Below are 22,417 nucleotides of genomic sequence, written 5' to 3'. Positions count from 1 at the left end.
CCTTTCCAAGACAAGATCAAAGCATACCTTTACCTTCATGTCCTAAACAAGATCCCATTATTTCTCCAAATCCTGATCAAGATCCATCCATCCCTTCATCTCCATGTCATAATCCTCCATGTTCCTCACAAGATTCCCTCTCAAATAAACTTGCCATTTCTCCTTATGATCCCAATCCCTCTACACAAGTTGTTCATGAACCCCTTATCAATGAAATCACCAATCCAGATCATACTACACAAAGCAACTTGTCAACAATTGTATGTGTGCCATCATCAAATGCTAATGCACTGACAAAAACAAGCATAACACCAACTAATGAGATCAACACCAGGTTGACTTCATCATCCTCTTCAAGTGCATCAATAGAAACAAGCATAACACCCGCTCATGTCACAACTTCAAAACTAGAATCTATTTGCCTCACATGCCCACACTTGAAAGACTGGAGGCAAGAGAATCTACCACAGTTGGATTGCTTTAAAAATGATAAGGCTATAGCTGAATTCATGGGTTCCAGAGATGGATTTCCCTTTGATGATCCACAAAATTCAAAAACTAAGGAAATCAACATTGGAGATGCTAAACGTGTACACTTAGCTGAGTCCTTATATCCTATTGGAAAAGACATCTTTATCCGACTCTTCAAACAAAGACCAATCAACTACCTACACAAAACTTCTTGACCCTATGAACAACATGCACCTTAAACGATATTACATCTAAGGGCTGGGTTAGTTTAGGTTTTTACTTTCCACATTGCATCTCATTTTATTCGAACCACTGCATCGAATATAGTTTCTTTTTCAAATACATCGCTTTCGCAAAGTTTCTGCATTTGCATGTAAAAAACATCAATAAAACAAGGTAACTGCCTAATGTGGTCATCTGTTTGCATTTAAGAGAAGCAAGGGTCATCTCCTTTCTTAGATATTCGGACATGAAGTCTTTGAGGTCCTAAGGTCATTCATTTTCAACATTACCCTGTGACGACACTTTACTCATGGTTGAGTAGTGATTTCACTATTTGAGACTTGTTAACCCAAAATCTATCAATTGCTATATATCAAACATATTAAGAAAATCACTAATTCATTCTAGACACCTAGGTGATCATATAACTATTGAGAAATCTAAAATTCTACTTCAGCGCCGCTGTAATTGTCACACCCAAGTAGGTTTCATTACTTACAAAGTCAAGGCAAGAAAATAAAAATAAAAAGAGTTATGCCAAATATTCATCTCAAGGCAAAAGAGCCATGATATATAATTGAAATATCACGCCTGCAAGGAGGACAAAAAACTTGACTATGGGAACATGCAAGTAACTCCATCAGGGCTATGAACGCCTGCTGGCAATGGAGCAATATTTGAGAAATTACAGTCTATAACCTCGTTGGAGCTCTAAAAGCTTACTGGCAGCGAGCCTTTATTCGGGATGCTTTTGAAGTTAGGATAATCCATGTAGCTAGGCATATAGGATGCTAAGGATCTTTAATGAACGCAAGAGTAGGAATTCACTCATTTGCACACACATGGGCAAAAGAAGATCAAGTTTCAAAAACCAATGGGGAAGTTTTCCGCATCTCGATTTGTAAATCCTAGTCACTAAGTGTATTAATTTGGATGTTCCAAGGGACCTTAAGGATCGATTGATCGCTTATCTACTAAATGTTTTGTACCTCCAATTCAATTGGTGTATCACAAAATGTTAAACAAACACAGTCATCCTTGATCGAATAGGAAATGCATCTTCATCATACATATTGCATTAACATAGGTCATGTCAAAAATTCATTGTCTCCACAGGCATTCTGCAGATCATCATGTCATATAGGTTTGCACACTGGGGGCATAACTGAAAAAATCCAAACAAAATCATATAAAGTCCTGAAAAAATCCTAAAAATCATATAAAGTCTTGAAAAAATCCTAAAAATCCTAAAAAGTCCTGAAAAAATATCAAAAACATTGGGAAAACACAAAATATTAAAAGTCATAAAATGTCTTGAAAAAACCCTTAAAAATCGAAAAATCAAAAACTAAAAAATCAAAGCAAAGAAACCATAGACCATCCATCATATCAAATCAACAACAAAAAAACTCTCAAAGTCTACAATCAAACTGATCACGTGTCTTGTTAATCAATTTATCGATCAAACTCTATTAAACATCAACATGTCTTATACAGGGAAGGGTACACTCGAAACCAAACAGATCGGTCTTACACGGGGTATTCACTCTCTCAAACCAGACATTCCTATCAATAATCACACAAATCAAAACAACGACATAGATCAGTATGACTGTTGGATTTTGTCCAAGTTAGTCTCATCTTAATCAATTAATGGCAGGTCATGCTTCAAAAATATCAAAAACATTCGGAAAAAGTTCTAAAAAAATCCAAAACATTCATATAAAATCCTTCAAAAAATAAAAAACATCTGCAAAATGTCCTGAAAAAAATCAATCAAAAACATTCAAATATCGATCCACATAATCCAAAAACATCGAAAAAGCTCTTGAAAAAGAACTAAACAATCGAAAATCAATCAATCAAAAAACTTACAATAAAATGTCTCGCAAAAAACAAACACTCTAGCAAATATCCAGCAAACGCTTCGCACGAAGTTAACAAAGATAACGACTATCTAGTCAAACATCTGCAATCAACTAATCAACTGTCTTATCAATCGTATCATATCCCTAGCAAATATCCAACAAACGCTTCGCACGAAGTTAACAAAGATAATGACTATCCAATCAAACATCTGCAATCAACTGATCAATTGTCTTATCAATCGTATCATATCCCTATCAAGTGATCATTATCTTGTCTTAACAGAAGAGGATACACTCGAAATCAGGCAGGTCAGTCTTAAACGGGTTCCGCAACTTTTTGAGATCAGACATTATCAACCATCACATCAAACAACTAAGAACGAAGGCACAAGGTCAGTATAGCAGTTGAATTTTGTCCGGGTGAGTCTTTATCTTTTATCATTTGGCGATAGATCATGTTCCTATGTTACTCAAGGATGTCCACAAGTGACTAGAGGAGCCATGATGGGCATTATCTTTTTCTTTGTTTGATGTTTGTGGTATGAACCGATGAAGTTCTAGGGAAATTGCTCTAGTGGGTGTCTGTGATAGGAGCATTCGGCTATTGAATGCCATACATACCTCGACCCCTAGTGTGTGTCCTATAATGGAGGGGTTCATTCCTTGTCTGCTACGTGTTTGTTTCTTCAATGAGATATCTTTACATCTTGGTTCCTTATACCTTGATGTGCTAAGCTTCATTGTTCAATAATAAGGCTCAGTGATGAATATATATTGCGTAATAAAATAAATGACATCGGTTCGTGAATCAATCATTCTCATTTGTTTATTGCTAGTTTGCTGATTTTTTCTCATCATCTCTTTCTAAATCATTTTCTATCATCTAACATTATTCTATTTCATTTTAAGGTTCATTCTCTCATATTCTATCTCAATATCATCTTCACATCACCTATCTCTACCTCTAATCAACTAACTATTCTTCTATCTCACATTCTTCTTTTTTCGAGAGATCATTCATGTCTTGAATGCACAAACAATCTCTCGAGGGGGCATTACACCCTAAGCACCATTGGGGCATACTAGGGCAGAATTTTTCGTTTTCTTCGAAACAACGTCGTTCTGACTTTGTCTCGAAGAGGGGCAAATGTAGATACCTAAAAATGTCTCATTGATCATGTACTAATTATTCCTCTAATTGATTAAATAATTCTTCAATTATTTAATTAAGTAAAGTAATTTTATTCTTCTAATTTCATATTTCCTCACCATCTTACTAATTATTCTATTTCCTATTCTATCATCATTTAATAATTTAACTATTTTCTAATGTTAATTAAATAATTATTATTTAATTAATTCTGATTAATTCCCTAATTTAAATAATCTTTATAATTTAAATTAATTAACTCTATTTTCAATTTATATCTCTAATCATCTAATCATTCAACCCTTTTCTAAATATTAATTAAATATTTGTTATTTAATTCATTGTGATTTAATCCTTTAATTTAAATAATCTTTATTATTTAATTAAATTCCATTTCTAAAATTATTAAATAGTTTCTTTAAATTATTTAATTAACTAATTAATTCTTCTAATTCCATTTCCAAATCCCCAAATTCTAATTTAATTTAATTTCAAATTCTTCTAATTTCTTCTAAATTCAAATATATGTGCATGATTTTAAAAATCAAATTGAAAATCAAAGTCAAGTTCTAAATATATTCAAATACTAAGTTGAATTTAAAATAAATTCAATTATTTGAATAAATCTCATGCAAAGATTAAATTGAAAATCTAAGTCAAAGTGCAAGCACATGCTGAATTAATTAATTCAATCAATTAATTAATCAAATCATTTATCTCTCCAATCTCTATTTCCATCTTCTAGTTAGCTTTGTAATCTTCTTAATTTCCTCCAATCATTCTTTTTCTTCCTTCAGTTAGCTTTTTCTCAATCAGTTGACTCAATTAATTAATCAAATCATTTATCTCTCCAATCTCTATTTCCATCTTCTAGTTAGCTTTGTAATCTTCTTAATTTCCTCCAATCATTCTTTTTCTTCCTTCAGTTAGCTTTTTCTCAATCAGTTGACTCAATTAATTTATTCAATATATTCTGTTCCACCTCCAAATCAGCAGTTCAACTATCAATTTTCATGTGAGCTCACCTGAGTTCCACCTCTTAATCAATATGTTCTACCTTTCAATCAATCCTCTCCAATAATCTATAAATTGAGCATTCAATCTCCATTTTCAACAATCACGAACTTTGAATCTTTGTGTCACTTGCAGGTTGCCAGCGCAATATCTGAAGGCCACCATACCACAAAGAGGAGAAGAACAATGGAAGCCATGATGCACAATAGGGAGTTTTATATTGTTTAATTTCATTCTGTTTTGCATCTATTTCATTGGTTTTGTGTTCGAATTGCTTAGATAGTTAAGGTATTCATGATTTTCCTCATTTCCTATTTAACAATGATGAATTTGAGCATAGCACAATCTGTAGTCAAGAAAATATGTCATTTGGATTGTAAATCTATATCTACTCCTATGATAACTAACTTAAAGAAGTTGAGTATTTTTGCAGCTAATTTTGATTTTGCAGATCCTTCAGAGTACAGGGAGTTGATTGGATCCTAGATGTATCTAGTTAGCACTAAACCAGATATTTGCTATGCAATAATTGCACTTAGCCAAATTCATGAACCAGCCAAAGCATGTTCACTTGGTGGCAGCCAAGCACATCCTGAGATACTTGCGTGGAACAGTTGGCTATGGGCTGAAGTATCCAATCAACACAGTGATCAATTTGGAAGGCTACTCTGATTCTGATTGGGCTGGAAGTGTTATTGACAGGAAAAGCACTTCAGGAATTTGTTTCAGCTTGGGTTCCGCTATGATCTCTTGGGCCAGTAGGAAACAATCCTCAATTGCATTGAGTACTACAGAAGTTGAATACATTGCTTCAAGAGTGGCAACTAGAGAAGCGGTTTGGCTTCGCAAACTTCTTGCTGGGTTGTTTGGACAACCTTGGGAATCCACTGTTATTTATTGTGATAATCGAAGTTGTATTAAAATGTCTAATAATCTCGTGTTTCATGACAGGTCAAAGCACGTGGAAACTCATTATCACAAAGAGGTGCCATCCAGCTGAAGTATATCAGCACTGTTGAACAAATTTCAGATGTTCTCACCAAGCCTCTAGCTCGAGTGAAGTTTGAGTACTTCAGAGAGAAGCTTGGAATCATGGAAAACACAACATTGATTGAGAGGGAGTCTCAATCTTAGTGATGCAATTTAGACTACATCTTCCACCCTCTGCGGGCAATGCAAGGTGACATTGTATCCTTCTCTGGGAGAAGGCTGAGGTGTAAGACCTCTTCCACCCTCTGTGGGCAATGCAAGATGGATCCATCCTCTGCAAGCAATGCAAGATGGATCCATCCTCTGCAAGCAATGCAAGATGGATCCATCCTCTGCAGGCAATGCAAGATGGACATCATGAAATGAGTTCATGATATTTATGTGTTTTATTGCAGGTATACTCTATGAAGCTTATACATTCATTCTTGCGGGCAATGCAAGATGAAAGTCATGAATGGATCATGACAAGTGGCAGATATCCTCCCTAGCTAAGAGGGAGTGTTAAAATAGTAGCTAGCTCGGATACCTATCTATTGTATTTTAATGTTGTCAATGACAATTAAAATACACATGTATTATCTATTATGTAAATCGAATTTTGGGCTGGACCCAATCATGTAGCGTGGAGAAAATTAATTGTAACTTGTAACGTGATGACACTAAATTGTTGCCTTGGGCTGGACCCAAACATATGTAACGTGTAGGCAATAAATGGAACTTAGGGCTGGGCCTAAACTCATATAACGTGGTGACAATAAATGGAAATAAATAAATTATCTAATGCAAGCCGACTTGAGGGTTGATGCCAAAGATGGGATATAAATCTAACAAGCAAATGAAGTCATAAAATAATACATTCATCTCATGCAAAAGGTTATCTGCTCTTCAAGCAGCGATCTCTCCTTCACTCATGCAAAATTATACAAGCCTATTGTGCGAACTCATCAAGGTTGATTGTGTGTGGCGAAGTTGTCAAAGATCCTCATGTGAATACATCTGCTGCTGATCCTCCTTGCTATTTGCTGTTGATAAGGGCTGCATTCAGGTGGTCAAAGATCCTCATGTGAACTTGATAAGGACTCCTACTGTGCACATTTGATCTTAGACATTTGCTGCTGATCCTCCTTGCTATTCGCTGTTGATAAGGGCTGCAGTCTTCAATGATATATTGAACAGCAATCTGAGATAAGTGTATAGCCTTGTAATTGTCTACATTTGAGATAATCCATGTTGTATTTTGAGGCTGGGTTTTTCACCTCCAAGAGGGAGGTTTTCCCAGGGTATTTGTGTCTTTTGTCTTGTGTTTTATTACTGTTACTATTCATTCACAGTCTGATTATAATCTAATTGCTTAAATTAACATCTGATTGCCTAAAATTAACAAGGACAAGGACAAAACGTTTGGTGAAGAATTCCCAAGTGATACTTGTGGATTTTACTGAGAAAAAACAATTTTCATTTTGTAAATCCACAATTTAACTTTTGAATCTTGTTTTTGAATTGCATTCCTCACAAAGAATTTCATTTGAAGCACATTTTTGTACAAAGAATTTTACAAAATTTTCTCACTTTCCTTCCTGTCAAGGTCGGAAAATCTGACCTTGAATAGGAATTTTCCTTATCAAGACATCAAATCGTCAAATATTTCATCGTTCTTCCTCAACACCTAGCAATCTCGAATCGACTCGACAACTTTGCAACATTTTTTACATTTTGACAACTATGCAACATTGACAACTTTTGACAATTTTACACTTTCCACGATCTTGCCCCTAAAACTCATTCTTGACACTCCACCATAGGTTCCGAACATGAAACATGACTCCCTGACTTGATTGCACACTAAGGACAAGACATTGCACCCTTTAATATTTCACGGATGGATCAACACACATTTCCCAAACTGACAAGACATACCCCTTCTCACAAGCAGAAGGTAAAAACTGCTGCCAAGCTAAAACAAAACACACACCTAAGCTAACAAGCAAAAAGTGGGAGTGATGTGTGAAAACGTCACAACAGGTAGGAAGTTCAATTTAGGATAATTTAGGAATCTGTTCAGGCTCTTTAAAAAGATGGTTCTCGCAGAGTGGAGATAAATTTTACTTACCTCCATCCCTGACCTGTGTTCATACATATACATACAGGAATTGCATTTTTTTCTCATGATATAATATAACATATTTTAGCTTCACAAAAAAATTAAATATCCCTATAAATCAAGAACAGAAACATGGAAAGCAACTCTAAAGGTAAAGCAAAAAAACATGAATAGCTGAACAATGGTTAAATTCTACAAGGAATGGGTAACTAGATGAATTATCTTTCTTTGTCTGGTCAAGAAGCTGCATGGATTAAGCATGAATACTAGTTAGGAAAAAAAGAGACTAACTGAATCAGATTGGTAAATTTAAATTTTAAAAAGGGGGCAATGAACTACATATAAATCTCAGTTTAGAAAGTAATTTGGAATGAGTTGAAAAAATTCTTGGCATCCCAAATGTGTAGGAAAATAAGAAGACATTTTAATTAGGCCTAGATGATATTCAGTTTTAATACTCTCGCTGAAAGGTAGGCAAATAGTCCTGCAGAGATCTTAATTAAACTAGGTTAAAACACAATCGAACAATAGACATCACCTGATTACAAAAGCACATAAACCATGCTCAATTGAAGTAAGAAATAATATGGTTCACTGATTATATCGCTTAAAAGTTCATAGCAGATAAAAATGAACTAGAGTAAATGATATGTGTTCCTTCCAATGTAACCCAGAAATTAGCAGAGAGGTATAATGTTGATGTAAAACACAAAGATCATAGTAAGGTCACCCACTACTCTGAGAAAGTGGCCCAAAAATAATAATAGGATGCTAGAAGGCTGTTCTTTGTGTGTGAGAATGCACCATGATGTTTGGAAAAGCAGAAGAATCAAATTCACTTGTTGAGAGGAAGCACCTAAGGAAAAGGAAATGATACAAGATGCAGGAATAGTTGTCAATTTGTACTGTATAGAGATATACTGCAAAGAGTACATATCAACAGGACTTTGGAAAGCTGATGATTGATTTCCAATTTGACCTTTCTAATTTTCCACTCTACAAAATCTGTCAATAACCAGATTTTCCTCAATTATTTAAATGAAACATTTTCTTACCAGCTCAAAACATCTATAAAGATTAAATTGAAAGATCTAAAATGTATAGATGACATTTCATGTGTATTAAACATACATTAACTTTCATTTAAAATAATGAAGATGAATAATAAGATTTTGCATTTCTGTCACTATTTTAGAATTCTGGAACTGCCATTGTAGCAAAATAGGAATGAACAAAAAGGATTTGATAGAAAATACTGAAAGCACCTGTATTGTTGCACCTGTTGGTTTTGAAACCTTCTTGCTGGCTGTCTAATGTCATTTTCAACACTTTGTGTTCTCAACATCAATGTCACGGGTAGGTTTTGAACTTCTTGCCTGCAGACATCACATATTTTGTTTCCCTTTATGGTAAACCATTTCACCGCACACTCTTCATGTGCAAGTGCAAGCTCACCTTTGCAACTGCATTCCATTTTAAGAGTCTGTCCTCCTTCACATAGTTCAACCATACAAATCCTGCAAACTGCTTCTTCTTCAGGAATTTCTTGCGTGTCATCCTCAATCCCTGTATGCTATATATAATATCAGAACTTTTCAACCAGGCATGCTGATAAACAATTCAACATTGCCCAAAACTACTCACATTTTTAAAGTGATCTGGCATATTCAGTAAACCTGTAGTATATGATTCATTTAATAAAGAGAAAGACAATTAAATACAAGAAGTTACCGGAATCTACAGCTGAGATTTCCCTTGGTGTGGCAACACCTCCAGCCTCAATGACTCGAGGTGTAATTGGTTTGACAAGTATGACACCACCTGCAGAATCTGTTCTCCTCAAGCTCTTCTTTTTATTATTTGAGGGTGCTGACAGTGAGCGAGAAAAGTTTCCTCCAGCAGCATGTACCTATGAGCAAATCAATATGATCAAAAATTGAAATAATGGTTTGAAAAAATGGAACTGTCATAAAGGGAGGAAAAAACCTAACATTTTGCTTTTTTTTGATGTTGGAATACAGTAGAAAAAAAATACAGCATTTTGCAGTAACATTTTCTCGGGTCCAGTTAATTTATTCAAAGCCCAGGATAATACTTTACCAGGCAAAATGCAATCCACATAATCAAGATCCTAACCATAGAAACGAGACTCGGACTCGGCGCGGACTCGGCAAGGCTGACCTGACTTGGGACTCAGCAAAAACTCAGCAGAACTCGGCAAAAAAACCAATTTCTAGTGATTTTTGCCTAAAGCGAGTCCTGGAGAGTCACGAGTCCCTGAGACTCAGCTTGGGTCTCACTAGGACTCGACGAGTCCTGGCGAGTCCTGGAACTCTGATCCTAACAAAGGCCTCAAAATCTATAACAATTTTGTATAAAATGGAGTAGGGAATCTGAAACTATTATAAAATTTTGAATCATAATTAGTTATTGGTACAAAGAAGCTAGTGTATATTGGCATAAAATTATATATACCCCAATAATTTGCAGATCTTAAATACAGATGTTTGAATCAAAATCAAAATTGAACAAGCACACTATTTGTATACTTAAAGTGTTTGTTGATTTCATCATCAAATTTGAACATTGAATCTCAATTTTTGTTTTATTTTATTTCCATTTCAAGAAATCATGAAAATCTTTGCAGGTTTTGTTTTGGGCTACAGTTTGAGTTTTTAACCACATATTTTGCAAATTTGTATTAAGCTTTGATGAAAGCATAACCAATTTGATTTTTAATAATTAAAAAAGTCAACAGAAATGCAAAATAAGATCAAGAAATTAGTTTAAAATCTAATCCAAGCTTCAAGAAAGAAGTTGTTTTGACTTTAATGAGCACTTAGAGAAAATCTATTTGACCCAAATTTGACATCTTAAACTTAGTTTGTGTTAGAGCAGTGTAAAGTGTGAAAAACGAACCGCTACGAAGGGTAATCAAACCCCTCGAGGATCCAATTCTCAACTCTCGACTAAAAACAAACCCTCAAGTAACGACGACCTCTCAGCTTGTTCATTTTTCAAAGAGAATGAGTGCATAATCAGCTGTACTAATTAACTAAACTGTTTAGACCTTAGAAGACAAGTAAAGGTCACAAAGACCTTCCAAGCAGCTCCATGAGCAATCTGTCTAGGATGAACACATGGGTCTTGAACGTTAGTGTGGCACACAAGCGTCTTGTATGGACAATATACAAACGGTACCACAGAAAGGTACATTACAAACCATATCCTGTTCTAAGAACTAAATGCTATGAAAATACAAAATGCAGGAAATAACAAACAAAACTAAGTGATAAAATGACAACCAGGAAGCAAAGGAATATCATCAAGAAACCACAAATGAAGCTCCAACAAAGGTGATGATCTTCTCCACTGGAACCTGCACGCATTAGACTGAGACAAAATATTGGGGCAGCTGTGTTAAGAGGTTTGCCTCAGTTGAAACCCTGATTTGGTGTTGCTAACTCCACGGGCAGCCTTTAGACAAGATTGTAGATAAATAGACACTAGTAAAATATGAACAATATATTGATCAACAAGACAATAGATCAAATATAAAACCCAAAGAGTATCCCTCCTTCAAAACCAGAAGCAATGAAGCTTGCTGGAATGAACAACAACAACCTTCCAGATAGCAGAGCTTCGCTTGATGTCTCAACAATGGCGGAGAGCAAGGTGGTGAAATGAAAATATACAACAATGGAGCACTGTTATGCTCTGAAAAATGTTTAAGAAGTTCAGAGATTGTGTTTAGAAAGCCACAACAGATCAAGAGAGAGGAAAATGAGCGTAAAAGGCAAGTTATATGAACATGAAGTCGTCCCAACATCAGTGCGACTGCAGAAAGGCGTTACACTGCCAAAATCAGCAAGTGTAACGTCTCAACAGCGAACTCAGTCACTGATATTCAAGGGATGCTAGCATGATGCATGTTGTGCTTCACACAGCACTCCCCATCCTTGATAGGGACCCCCCCTTTTTTTGCACTTTGTCCACTCCATGAGATAGAGGCCCAGGATTAAAATAGCGTTTGCATTCGCCGACCAAAATCCCGATTCTGCAAACACCTTCTAAAAACCAAAATAAACCCTAAGCATGTTGTGATAACCTTTCTTTATTGCCAGGCATCGATAATATTTTGTTCTCCCCAACTTTTAAATCGTCGGCAAAATCTCGAATAAAGAGTTGAGGCAAAAAAAATCGCACGGTTCTTCTAAAAGAGAGTTTCACAGTGCAAAGAGGGGGACATTAGAAACAGAGGTCGCACATTTTCGTTAAAAGGCCCGAAATCACTTGTTAGAAAGGGCAAACAAGAAACTCGGCTTTTTCTCTAGTTTTGCAAGCCATTCAAAAGAGACACAGGGCCGAGGCATACGAAGTCACCAAGCTAAAACTCTGCAAGTGCCTTCAAATCGCAGAAAGGAATCCCGAAATTTGTTTCGATCCCTCCCATCACATTTGTCAATTCCCTATCTAAGTTGAAAATACACGACAAAGTAAAGCTCGGGCATTGAAATAAAAATGAAAGACGTTTTCATCTTTCCCCTCTCAACGCCGAATTCAGCCCCCAATTTCGCCAATAGAAGTCTAAATAAAAATGAATAAAGTTCGGACTCTATTTAAAGAAGTCAATTCGCCTTAGTATAGCCAAAATTTCCCAAATGACATGAGAATCATAACAAATAGAAGCACAAACGCTCGACGATTTTATATGTTTTGTGAGAAATAAAAAAGTTTAAAAAAAACCGGACAATTCATCTAAAATTCCCCGAGTTTCCCATGAGCAAAGGGAGGCATTTAAGTTAAAATTGCTCAAAAATATTAAATAGCCCAAATTCCGAATTTGCAAAGGAAACATTTAAATTAAAAGTTCACATTTTTAATTAAAATACCGAGTTTGGTTAAGTCGCACTTTTTCCTTAGGAAACCCAAATTCACTTAACCAAGGGAGGCGAAAACAAAAATTCGACACTTTTATTAATTTTGCAATCACAATTCCTCCTTAAAAGGCCGAGTTTTCTTCAACAAGGGGGCATTCAAAAGTTGCTAAGTATCTTTCGACACTTATTTAATTTTTCTAAGTGATTAATTCAGGTTGAAATCGATTGTTTGCAGATCGACGTCGTGGTGACCTGAAGCGTAAATTGAAGATAGGATCGCGATCGACATTGGGAAGTGAAGATGCGAAGCACAACATCAAAACGACAATCCTAGATCATTGCCAATGAAGAGCACACTGCAGAGCTAAAAGCAAATGCTAAAGATACTCGCCACCACTTGATAGCAAGTTGAAATCCACCCCCAAGACTGAAGATTTGTGATTACACTTAGAATGCTACAAATATATGCACACTCAGAAACCACTCAAATTACACAGCTGGAATTGATTCCAAAAAATCAATTCGTGAAACTAAATTGTTTTAATGTAAACTACTTGTGGGCCCCCTATTAATGCAAAATAAAACAAGGGTACACAGGTCAGTTACTCCTCAGCTACTTGATTGACCAAATTGATGTCAAATAGTGGTCAGTAGTTGAGGAGGTGGTTGGGAGGACAACTGAAAGTTAATGGGCATGGGTTAAAGCTGCCAAGTTTCTAGAAGGCAGATCATAGCCTTTGGATGAAGTCAATCCTAGCCTTTCATTCAAATTGTGAAATCTATAAAATCTAGAGGCCCGTCTCTTGTAAAGGGTTAGAAAGTTAGATTTTAGTAGTTAGAGTCTATTAGATTTTAGGAGCTGGAAATTAGATAAATTTTAGCAATTAGCAGATTATGAGTAGAATAGGACTGCTGGAAGAAATTGTTGTAATGGCAATTGAAATCTATACATGAACAATGAAACATGGTGTTTATTATTTTGTTTTTCTCCTATTCGCATGGTTTCCCTTCAGTTGGTTAGTTAGACTTCAATGATTTTGATGGTGAAATGTGGGGGGTATTTGATGTATTTCAGGTTCATACCATTGGGGACCTACTAATTGTAGGTCACCGTACATGGTTAGTCTGAACCCAAAACTGTGCCTACTTCAACTATGAGTATTTCTCTCAGGCTGCACCAGAATTGGGTGCCTGGAGGAATCTCCATAGTCTGAAAATCCTTTTATCCTTTGGAGCTTGCACCATTCTTGTCGAGTTGTGAGGGTGTCTCTGGCGAAACAAGAATTGGTTATAAAAATCCATCTACCTGTTGCATTAACTGTTATCATCGTCGTCCTTAAGTCTCCTAAACCCTTCTCTTTTGCTTTTATTTTCCTACTCCAAGAATCGCAGCATCATTGGATACAAACCAACTTGTTGTAAACGTAAGCCCCTTGTGTTACCAGCAAAACACATCAAACCGTTGAGCTATCCCGCAGTCAAGACCTGACATTTGTAACCTTGAGGTTGTCCCCTTTGATCATCTAAAACAGCATTGGGGATTTCCTTATGCAAGAGAGGATAGGATACTTAGCATTCCATTCTACGTTGACCGAAGAGAGTTGGAAATACGACTTTAGCCACATCAACAAAATTGGTGCTAGGAGAGCCCCTATTAGGACCTTGCAGCCAGTTGAGTCTATTAAGACCTTTTAATGTTATATTTGGGATATGCTAGATCTTTGTTAAACCAGAAAATACCAAATAATCAGAAAATCTGAAAATACCTATGTTACCCCGAGTTTTTCGAGCAGGGGACGGTAGGACGCGTTTTCAGGACAGCAAATTTTTTTTCCAAATTTGGGGACGGCGGGGGACGGCAAAGGGGACGGTTATATAAAATATATGGAAAAATTAAAATATATAGGAAAATTCTAAATGTTCATATGAAAACATGTATAAAGCATGCATATATACATTATATTCATATGAAAACATGGATATAGCATGTGTATGATACTATGAAAACATTTTAGAATGTAAATTATGAACATACAACATTGTCAATACTCGATATGCAATTATGCATTCATAATTCAGAATTTGAATTCATTCACATTGTCAATATGCATATCATAATAGATATTAAAGAAATAACATACAAAATGTCAAAATGCCCAAAGGCTACACTGCTGCCATATAGTTTCATTGTCAATTACGATATGAAAATCAAAATAGTACTAATGAATTAATATTTTATTATTTTGATTTCCTATTTATAATTTATTATTTATTAATTTTAATTTTTCAATGTTTACCAATTAATTTTACAATTTAATATTTTCTATTTATAATGTGAATTAATTTTAAACGTTTGATATGAATTAAATTTTAATAATTTAAAATTTAATTAATGTTGCCTTTTAATTTTTTTAATACCAATTTGAATTAATAGGGGCCCATATTAGAAAATTTAAAAAAAAATTGAAAATACGACATTTTTATTTTTTTAATATTTTTAATAGTCTTAGATGTGGGGGACGTCTCGCCATCCCCGGGACAGATTGGAGACATCCCAGCCATCCCCGAGACGTACGGACGTCCCCCCCAGCTAGGGCAAACGTCCCCCCGTTTCGGGGACGTCCCCTCTAAATTCTTGGCAATTTGGGGACGGGGGAAACGTCCCCTGCAGTCCCCAAGTCCCTGAAACGTCCCCGGGACTGGGACAGGGGTTTTTCAGGCCGGGGACGTGTCCCCGGGTTACATAGAAAATACCAAAAAAATTCTGAGTCAAGATGTGGGAACAGCGGCTTCCTAGAGATAGTTCCCAAGCCAATGTTCCCCAACTTCAGCAAAGACTGGGTGTGTAGTTGTATCCCAAGCAACTATTTGAGTTTGCATCTGCTAGTCACTACAGAATCCACAACACAACAGAGCACGAAGAGTTAAACTGCTTGACATTTCTGTCAAGGGTCAAGCTAGCATTGCAGGGACAAATATTGTTATGGGATATCGCCAAACCAGAGGAGTTTATACAGCCGGATATCCCCAGTCCTCCATCAAGCATCGATGATTTCACTCGATTCAACAATCTGATTGAGAAACAATTTGGTCTCAATGAAGAATTATTCTTAGAGAGCGTGCGCTCGCCTTGGTGGTGCAGAATTCATCGCGCCCCTCATTCAGAATTCACCTGCACATTGTGTAAGGAGGCAGTCAATCAAGTCAGAGACCAGTATCGACTGTCAAAATTGTCGGAGGAGTGCATCACAAGCAAAGTGTGAAGTGCATACCTTGTTGCTAATGAATACAGAAGAATGTGAAATCACTGCAGCCCCACACTTTCTGAGGATGAAAAGATGGAGTTGCCAACTGCTAACCAAGATGAACCTGCCAATCAAACTATGGCAGCAAATGATTTTGTTGTCCTTGTGCCTGAGGAAGACAGAGTTGAAGGGGATGATCAAGTGCACCTCAAAGAGCAGCTAGATGTTGAAGAACAACTTGAGGAAGCTCCACTAATGGAAGATGCATTCCAAGGGCCAGTTGAAGATGTTTTTGAGGACCAAGCCATCAAAGAGTCCTTGCTATTTAAGGACATGTTGACAGAGACGCACAAGACTGCAAGGTTCATGCAACCTGAAGGTGCATTGGTGGAGAAAGCTCCCCACTTTCCTGAGTTCGAATTTAGGACTGATTTTCAGCCTATGCAACCTGTTGAATTCAATGCTGATTTGCACACTCCAAACGCAAGCGGAATGTTGCGCCACCAGTTGCGACTTCCTAAGGCTGCAGATGATCTTTCCACGCACGACTTAGAAACTCGCCAAGTTGTTTCTTTCCATCCTGTTGTTAACTCTAAGTATTTTCAGTTCGATTTTGAACGTTTTGGGAAAACATGTAAATGGATTACCATGGACCTAATGAACTTCCCCAATTATTAATACTGCCTGATGTCCTGGTTAGACCTAAGAGTGGCCAACTGAAATTTTTCTTTTTAGAATACAAAGACAAGTCAGCCAAACTTAGGACTATCCCCGTTGCCTTGTTATTGCTGCACGCATTAGGAAATCATCCCGGGTCAGGGACGCATGCATATAGTCCGCATTTTGTATAGTCGATCTCTCCTTGTACATAGTTTAGGTTTTTATTTTCTGTTTTTAGAATAATTTGTTTTTTGTTCTTGCTTAGATTTCCTATTTTTTGCTTTAGTTTAGTTTGCTTTGTTTTCCGTAGTGTAGGTTAGCCTTCGGAAGGGGTTGTCTCCCTGTCGTTTTTGTAGGGCTATGTATGTTTTGCCCAGCTTTGGCGTATGAAGTTAGGATTTCCCGACTCATTTCTTGGATGTCAACTTTGACAGAGCACCTAATTGACGGCTAACCCTGTAGTCAACTCATTTGGTTAAAGACTTAGTCATTTTAAAAATTTAGTTGCTTACTGGTCTTGTTGCCAACATCGCGATTCTCGCACATTTAACGCTTAAATATTTGCTTAACTCTGTTGTTTTGTCAAAGGGAAGTCATTGCAAGTGAGAAATCTGAAGCTCTGCTTCAACGACCACTGTAACGCTCAATCCCATGTAGGCTTCATTGCTTACCAACCAAAGTGAAAGTGAAAAGAGAAAAAGAGAAAAATCAAAAGAAAAGAAATTTCAAAAGCAAAAGAAATATCAAAAATGCTTGGTTTTTGGAGTGCAGACACCTCTACCGGTATTCAAAAAGAAAATTTATTGGAAATAGAGCAATCTTTGTGAGCTTACAAGCGATAACCTTGCCAGGGCTATAGACGCTCGCTGGCAGCGAGGCAATATCCAGGTTGCTTATGAAGATAGAGTCACCCTACGTAACTTGCCATGATTGAACAATGATGTTTCAACTTTCTTTGAGCTAGAATGAACATCACTGCACGCACTTGATTTCCAATATCGGTGACTTGATTTAGTTTGCGACCTCATTTCTTCCTTGAATCTGTCTTTTGTCATTTGGGTTGGTTTGTGAGGTATAGGCCAAAGATTTTGGGTTCGATCTGGATAGTCATCCTTGAAATGTTAAGGAACATTTCTCAGCCGAGTCGCCATTTGTTGTGCTTTGCACAGCACTCCCCATCCTTGATGGGGACCCACCCTTTTTTTGCCCTTTGTCCGCTCCATAAGATAGAGGCCCAAGATTGAAATCGCATCTACATTCGCCGAACAAAATCCCGACTCTACAAACACCACCTAAAAGTCGAAATAAACCCTAAGCATGGCGTGATAACCTTTCTTTATTGCCAGGCATCGATAATATTTTGTTCTCCCTGACTTTTAAATCACCGGCAAAATCCTGAATAAAGAATCGAGGCAAAAAAAATCCCACGTTTCTTCTAAAAGACTGAGTTTCACAGTGCAAAGAGGGAGACATTCGAAACAAAGGTCGCACATTTTCATTAAAAGGCCCGAAATCACTTGTTAGAGAGGGCAAACAAGAAACTCGGCTTTTTCTCTAGTTTTGCAAGCCATTCAAAAGAGGCACAAGGCTGAGGCATACGAAGTCACCGAGCTAAAACTCTGCAAGTGCCCTCAAATCGCCGAAAGGAATCCCGAAATTTGTTTCGATCTCTCCCATCGCATTTGTCAATTCCCTATCTAAGTTGAAATACATGACAAAGTAAAGCTCAGGCGTTGAAATAAAAATGAAAGACGCTTTCATCTTTCCCCTCTCAATGCCGAATTTGGCCCCCAATTTCGCCAATAGAAGTCTAAATAAAAATGAATAAAGTTCGGACTCTATTAAAAGAAGTCAATTCGCGTTAGTATAGCCAAAATTTCCCAAATGGCATGAGAATCATAACAAACAGAAGCACAAAAGCTCGGCGATTTTATATGTTTTGTGAGAAATAACCAAGTTAAAAAAAAACCGCACAATTCATCTAAAATTCCCTATTTTCCCATGAGCAAAGGGAGAAGTTTAAGTTAAAATCGCTCAAATCTTTTAAATAGCCCAAATTCTGAATTTGCAAAGGAGACATTTAAATTAAAAGTTCACATTTTTAATTAAAAGACCGAGTTTGGTTAAGTCGCACTTTTCCCTTAGGAAACCCGAATTCACCTAACCAAGGGAGGCGAAAACAAAAATTCGACACTTCTATTAATTTTGCAAGAAATTCAAAGTTCACAATTCCTCCTTAAAAGGCCGAGTTTTCTTCAACAAGGGGGCATTCAAAAGTTGCTAAGTGTCTTTCAACACTTATTTAATTTTTCTAAGTGATTAATTCAGGTTGAAATCGATTGTTTGCAGATCGATGTCGTGGTGAGCTGAAGCGCAAATTGAAGATACGATCGCGATCGACACCGGGAAGTGAAGATGAGGAGCGCAAGATCAAAACGACAATCCTAGATCCTTGCCAATGAAGAGCACACTGCAGAGCTAAAAGCAAATACTAAAGATACTCGCCACCACTTGATAGCGTGTTGAAATCCACCCCCAAGACTGAAGATTGGTGATTACACTCAGAATGCTACAAATATATGCACACTCAAAATGGCTACAAATATATGCACACTCAAAATGGCTACAAATATATGCACACTCAGAAACCACTCAAATTACACAGCTGGAATTGATTCTAGAAAATCGGTTCGTGAAACTGAATTGTTTTAATGTAAACAACTACCTGTGGGCCCCCTATTAATGCAAAATAAAACAAGAGTACACAGGTCAGGTACTCCTTAGCTACTTGATTGACCAAATTGATGTCAAATAGTGGTCAATAGTTGAGGAGGTGGTTGGGAGGACAACTGAAAGTTAATGGTCATGGGTCAAAGTTGCCAAGCTTCTAGACGGTAGATCGCAGCCTTTGAATGAAGTCAATCCTGGCCTTTCATTCAAATTGTGAAATCCATAAAAGCCAGAGGCCTCTCTCTTGTAAAGGGTTAGAAAGTTAGATTTTAGTAGTTAGAGTCTATTAGATTTTAGGAGCTAGAAATTAGATAGATTTTAGCAGTTAGGAGATTATGAGTAGAATAGGACTGCTGGAAGAAATTGTTGTAATGGCAATTGAAATCAATACATGAACAATGAAACATGGTGTTTATTATTTTGTTTTTCTCCTATTCGCATGGTTTCCCTTCAGTTGGTTAGTTAGACTTCAATGATTTTGATGGTGAAATGTGGGGGGTATTTGATGTATATTAGGGTCATACCATTAGGAACCTGCTAATTGTAGGTCACCGTGCATGGTTAGTCTGAACCCAAAACTATGCCTAGTTCAATTGTGAGTATTTGTCTCAGGCTGCGTTAGAATTGGGTGTCTGGATGAATCCCCATAGTCTGAAAATCCATTTATCCTTTGGCGCTTGCACCGTTTTTGTCGAGTTGTGAGGGTGTCTTTGGCGAAACAAGAATTGGTTATGGAAATTTGTCTACCCGTTGTATTAATTGTTATCATCACTGCCCTTGGGTCTCCTGAACCCTTCTTTTTGCTTTTATTTTCCCAGTCCAAGAATCATAGCATCGTTGGATACAAACCAACTTGTTGTAAGCCCCTTGTGTTACCAACAAAACACATCAAACAATTGAGCTATCTCGCAGTCAAGACCTGATATTTGGAACCTTGAGGTTGTCCCCTTTGATCATCTAAAACAGCATTAGGGATTTCCTTACCCAAGAGAGGATAGGATACTCAGCATTCTATTTTGAGTTGATCGGAGAGAGTTGGTAATATGACTTTAGCTACGTCAACAACGCGCACGTGTCCAAACACGATCCGGACCTAACGGTCAAGGGATTAGGCATGACGGGTTGCCAGGATGCTTGTTGGATCAGGAATTAAGGTTTAACGTTCACAGTTGTCTTTAATTCAGCTAAAGAGAAGACTTATGTAATGTGAAATTGCATGGGATGCGATTTACAACATTACGGGCAGAAACTTATACAATTTGATTGTGGACTTAGCTTGGATAAGAACTTCCACACTAGTTTAGTGTGACCATTTTGGAAGTGGTTCAAGTCATTCTGTTTTGCATTTCACTTTTAGTAAAAAGTGTGTATTTTATTTAGCTACTTTAGTCTAATAAAGTGTAGATATACAAATGATTTAGACTCATTGTTTGTAAGAGATTAGGAACTTTTGGAAGATTTGATTTTTGCTAAATAGTAAAAGATAGGTGCAAGATAGAAGAATCATATACAGTGATCAATTCTGTACAGCTGTGTTGAGCAATTTGTAGAGGTTTCCTTGTAAGTTTTTCTAAGTGAATAAAAAAGTGATCTAAAGGTGTAATATCTTTGTATTTGTTTTACACATCCATAATTTAAAGTTTCAACTGCTGTGTGATTGATTCAAAGTTAAAAGAATGATTTTGATTATTAGAACAGCAGCCACCTGTGTTGAAACTCTTCATGTTATCAGAGCAGATTGTTGGGATTGTGGAAATTATTCCTCGGTCCATGTAGGATTTGTGCACAAAAAATCATAGATTTTTATGGCAAAAAATTGTGCAGCAGAAAGGAAGAATTGCAGGCAGGTTTTAACTTATAGTCGCATCATTTTTCAAAGCGAAAAACCATGACATTTTTTTTTCTTTTAAAAAATTGCAGGTTATCTTCAAGTTAAAAAATTGCAACTGTCTAATTGAAGGAAATCACAGCCAGGAAATAAGGAAAAATTGCAAGAGTTTTTACTATTAAATCATGCCTCATTTTTTGGCAGATTTACTTGAGGGTTTACAAGGATTTTCTGGTAAAAATCAAGGTGTGTTTTTGTGCAAAAATTATGTCATTGTTTTGCTGAAAAATTGTGACTGTTGTTCCTTGAAAAAATCACAGGGGTTTTCCAGCAGCCAACAGCTAGGATTTTATCATTAAGCAGCTAGAAACAAATTTTGTAGGCATTTATTTTAAATCTTTTGAACAATTTATTTTTCCAGATCTAGGAGTTTTCTGTGTTAATTTTTGTAACATTGGTCGTGCTATTTCATGATTCCGATGTATTAATTTGATTACATGTTACGGTATATACGTTGACAAACGATGAATAAATCAAAATTAACTTATTGCATTTAACCAACAGTTACACCGTTAGTTGTTATCGGGTTGTAAGTGATTCTTAACAAATCGCACTCCTTCCGATTGGGTAAGTAAATAATGCTAGTTAACGTGCTATGGTGAGAGGTACGTAGGGAAGAGATGTGTCTTCCCACATGGGAAGACATATCTCTTCACTACGTAACCCCTCATCCACTTATATAACATGCATACATTGAGGAGGATGAACACACCGAAATCGATAAGTGTGGTGCATCCTTCAAATCACACTATAGCAGATAAAATACAACTTTCAGGTCATATCTCCATCTCTCCTATTTTCTTGATCACAGAATTTTGAAAGAACTTAAAATGGTATCAGAGCAAAGTTAAGGAAAATCATTTTAAAATTCTGTAACGATCTCATAGACTTTCACCCGGCTCTTACTAGATCACATTCCTATAATCCTAATGGCAACCGGAGTTAGGTGGAGCATCAAATTTTCTATCTTGGAAATTCAAGATCATGCTTGTTTTGAAAGAAAATTAAATTGACTCCCATCTCAAAAGTGAAATTCTTGAACCCTCTGATGATACAGAGAAAATTTAGTGGAAGAAAGACAGTGAGAAGGCTCTCAAGATAATTGTGGATTCAGTGAGAGACCACATTGTGCTAGTTATTTCTAAATATGAGACGGCCTTTCAAATGTTCAAAGCACTAGCTGACATATATGAAATCA

At 36.6% G+C, this 22,417-nt stretch overlaps 1 protein-coding gene across 4 annotated transcripts in view; it reads right to left on the bottom strand.

The window, feature by feature from the left end:
* The window catches only part of LOC131061007 (uncharacterized), a 133,065-nt gene that overhangs the window by 28,418 nt on the left and 82,230 nt on the right, over positions 1-22,417 (bottom strand). For all 4 annotated transcript variants that reach the window (XM_057994510.2, XM_057994511.2, XM_057994508.2 and 1 more), the window contains 2 exons: positions 9,548-9,725; positions 9,082-9,382 (listed from right to left, as the gene is read on the bottom strand). In XM_057994510.2, coding sequence (XP_057850493.2) covers positions 9,082-9,382; positions 9,548-9,725 — 479 coding nt within the window. The remainder of the gene's footprint in view (positions 1-9,081; positions 9,383-9,547; positions 9,726-22,417) is intronic.

Source organism: Cryptomeria japonica, chromosome 9 (genome assembly GCF_030272615.1).
Source record: "Cryptomeria japonica chromosome 9, Sugi_1.0, whole genome shotgun sequence".
Lineage (NCBI taxonomy): Eukaryota > Viridiplantae > Streptophyta > Pinopsida > Cupressales > Cupressaceae > Cryptomeria > Cryptomeria japonica.
The sequence above is the reverse complement of the archived record's forward strand: the minus strand, read 5'-3'. Positions and strand labels throughout refer to the sequence as shown.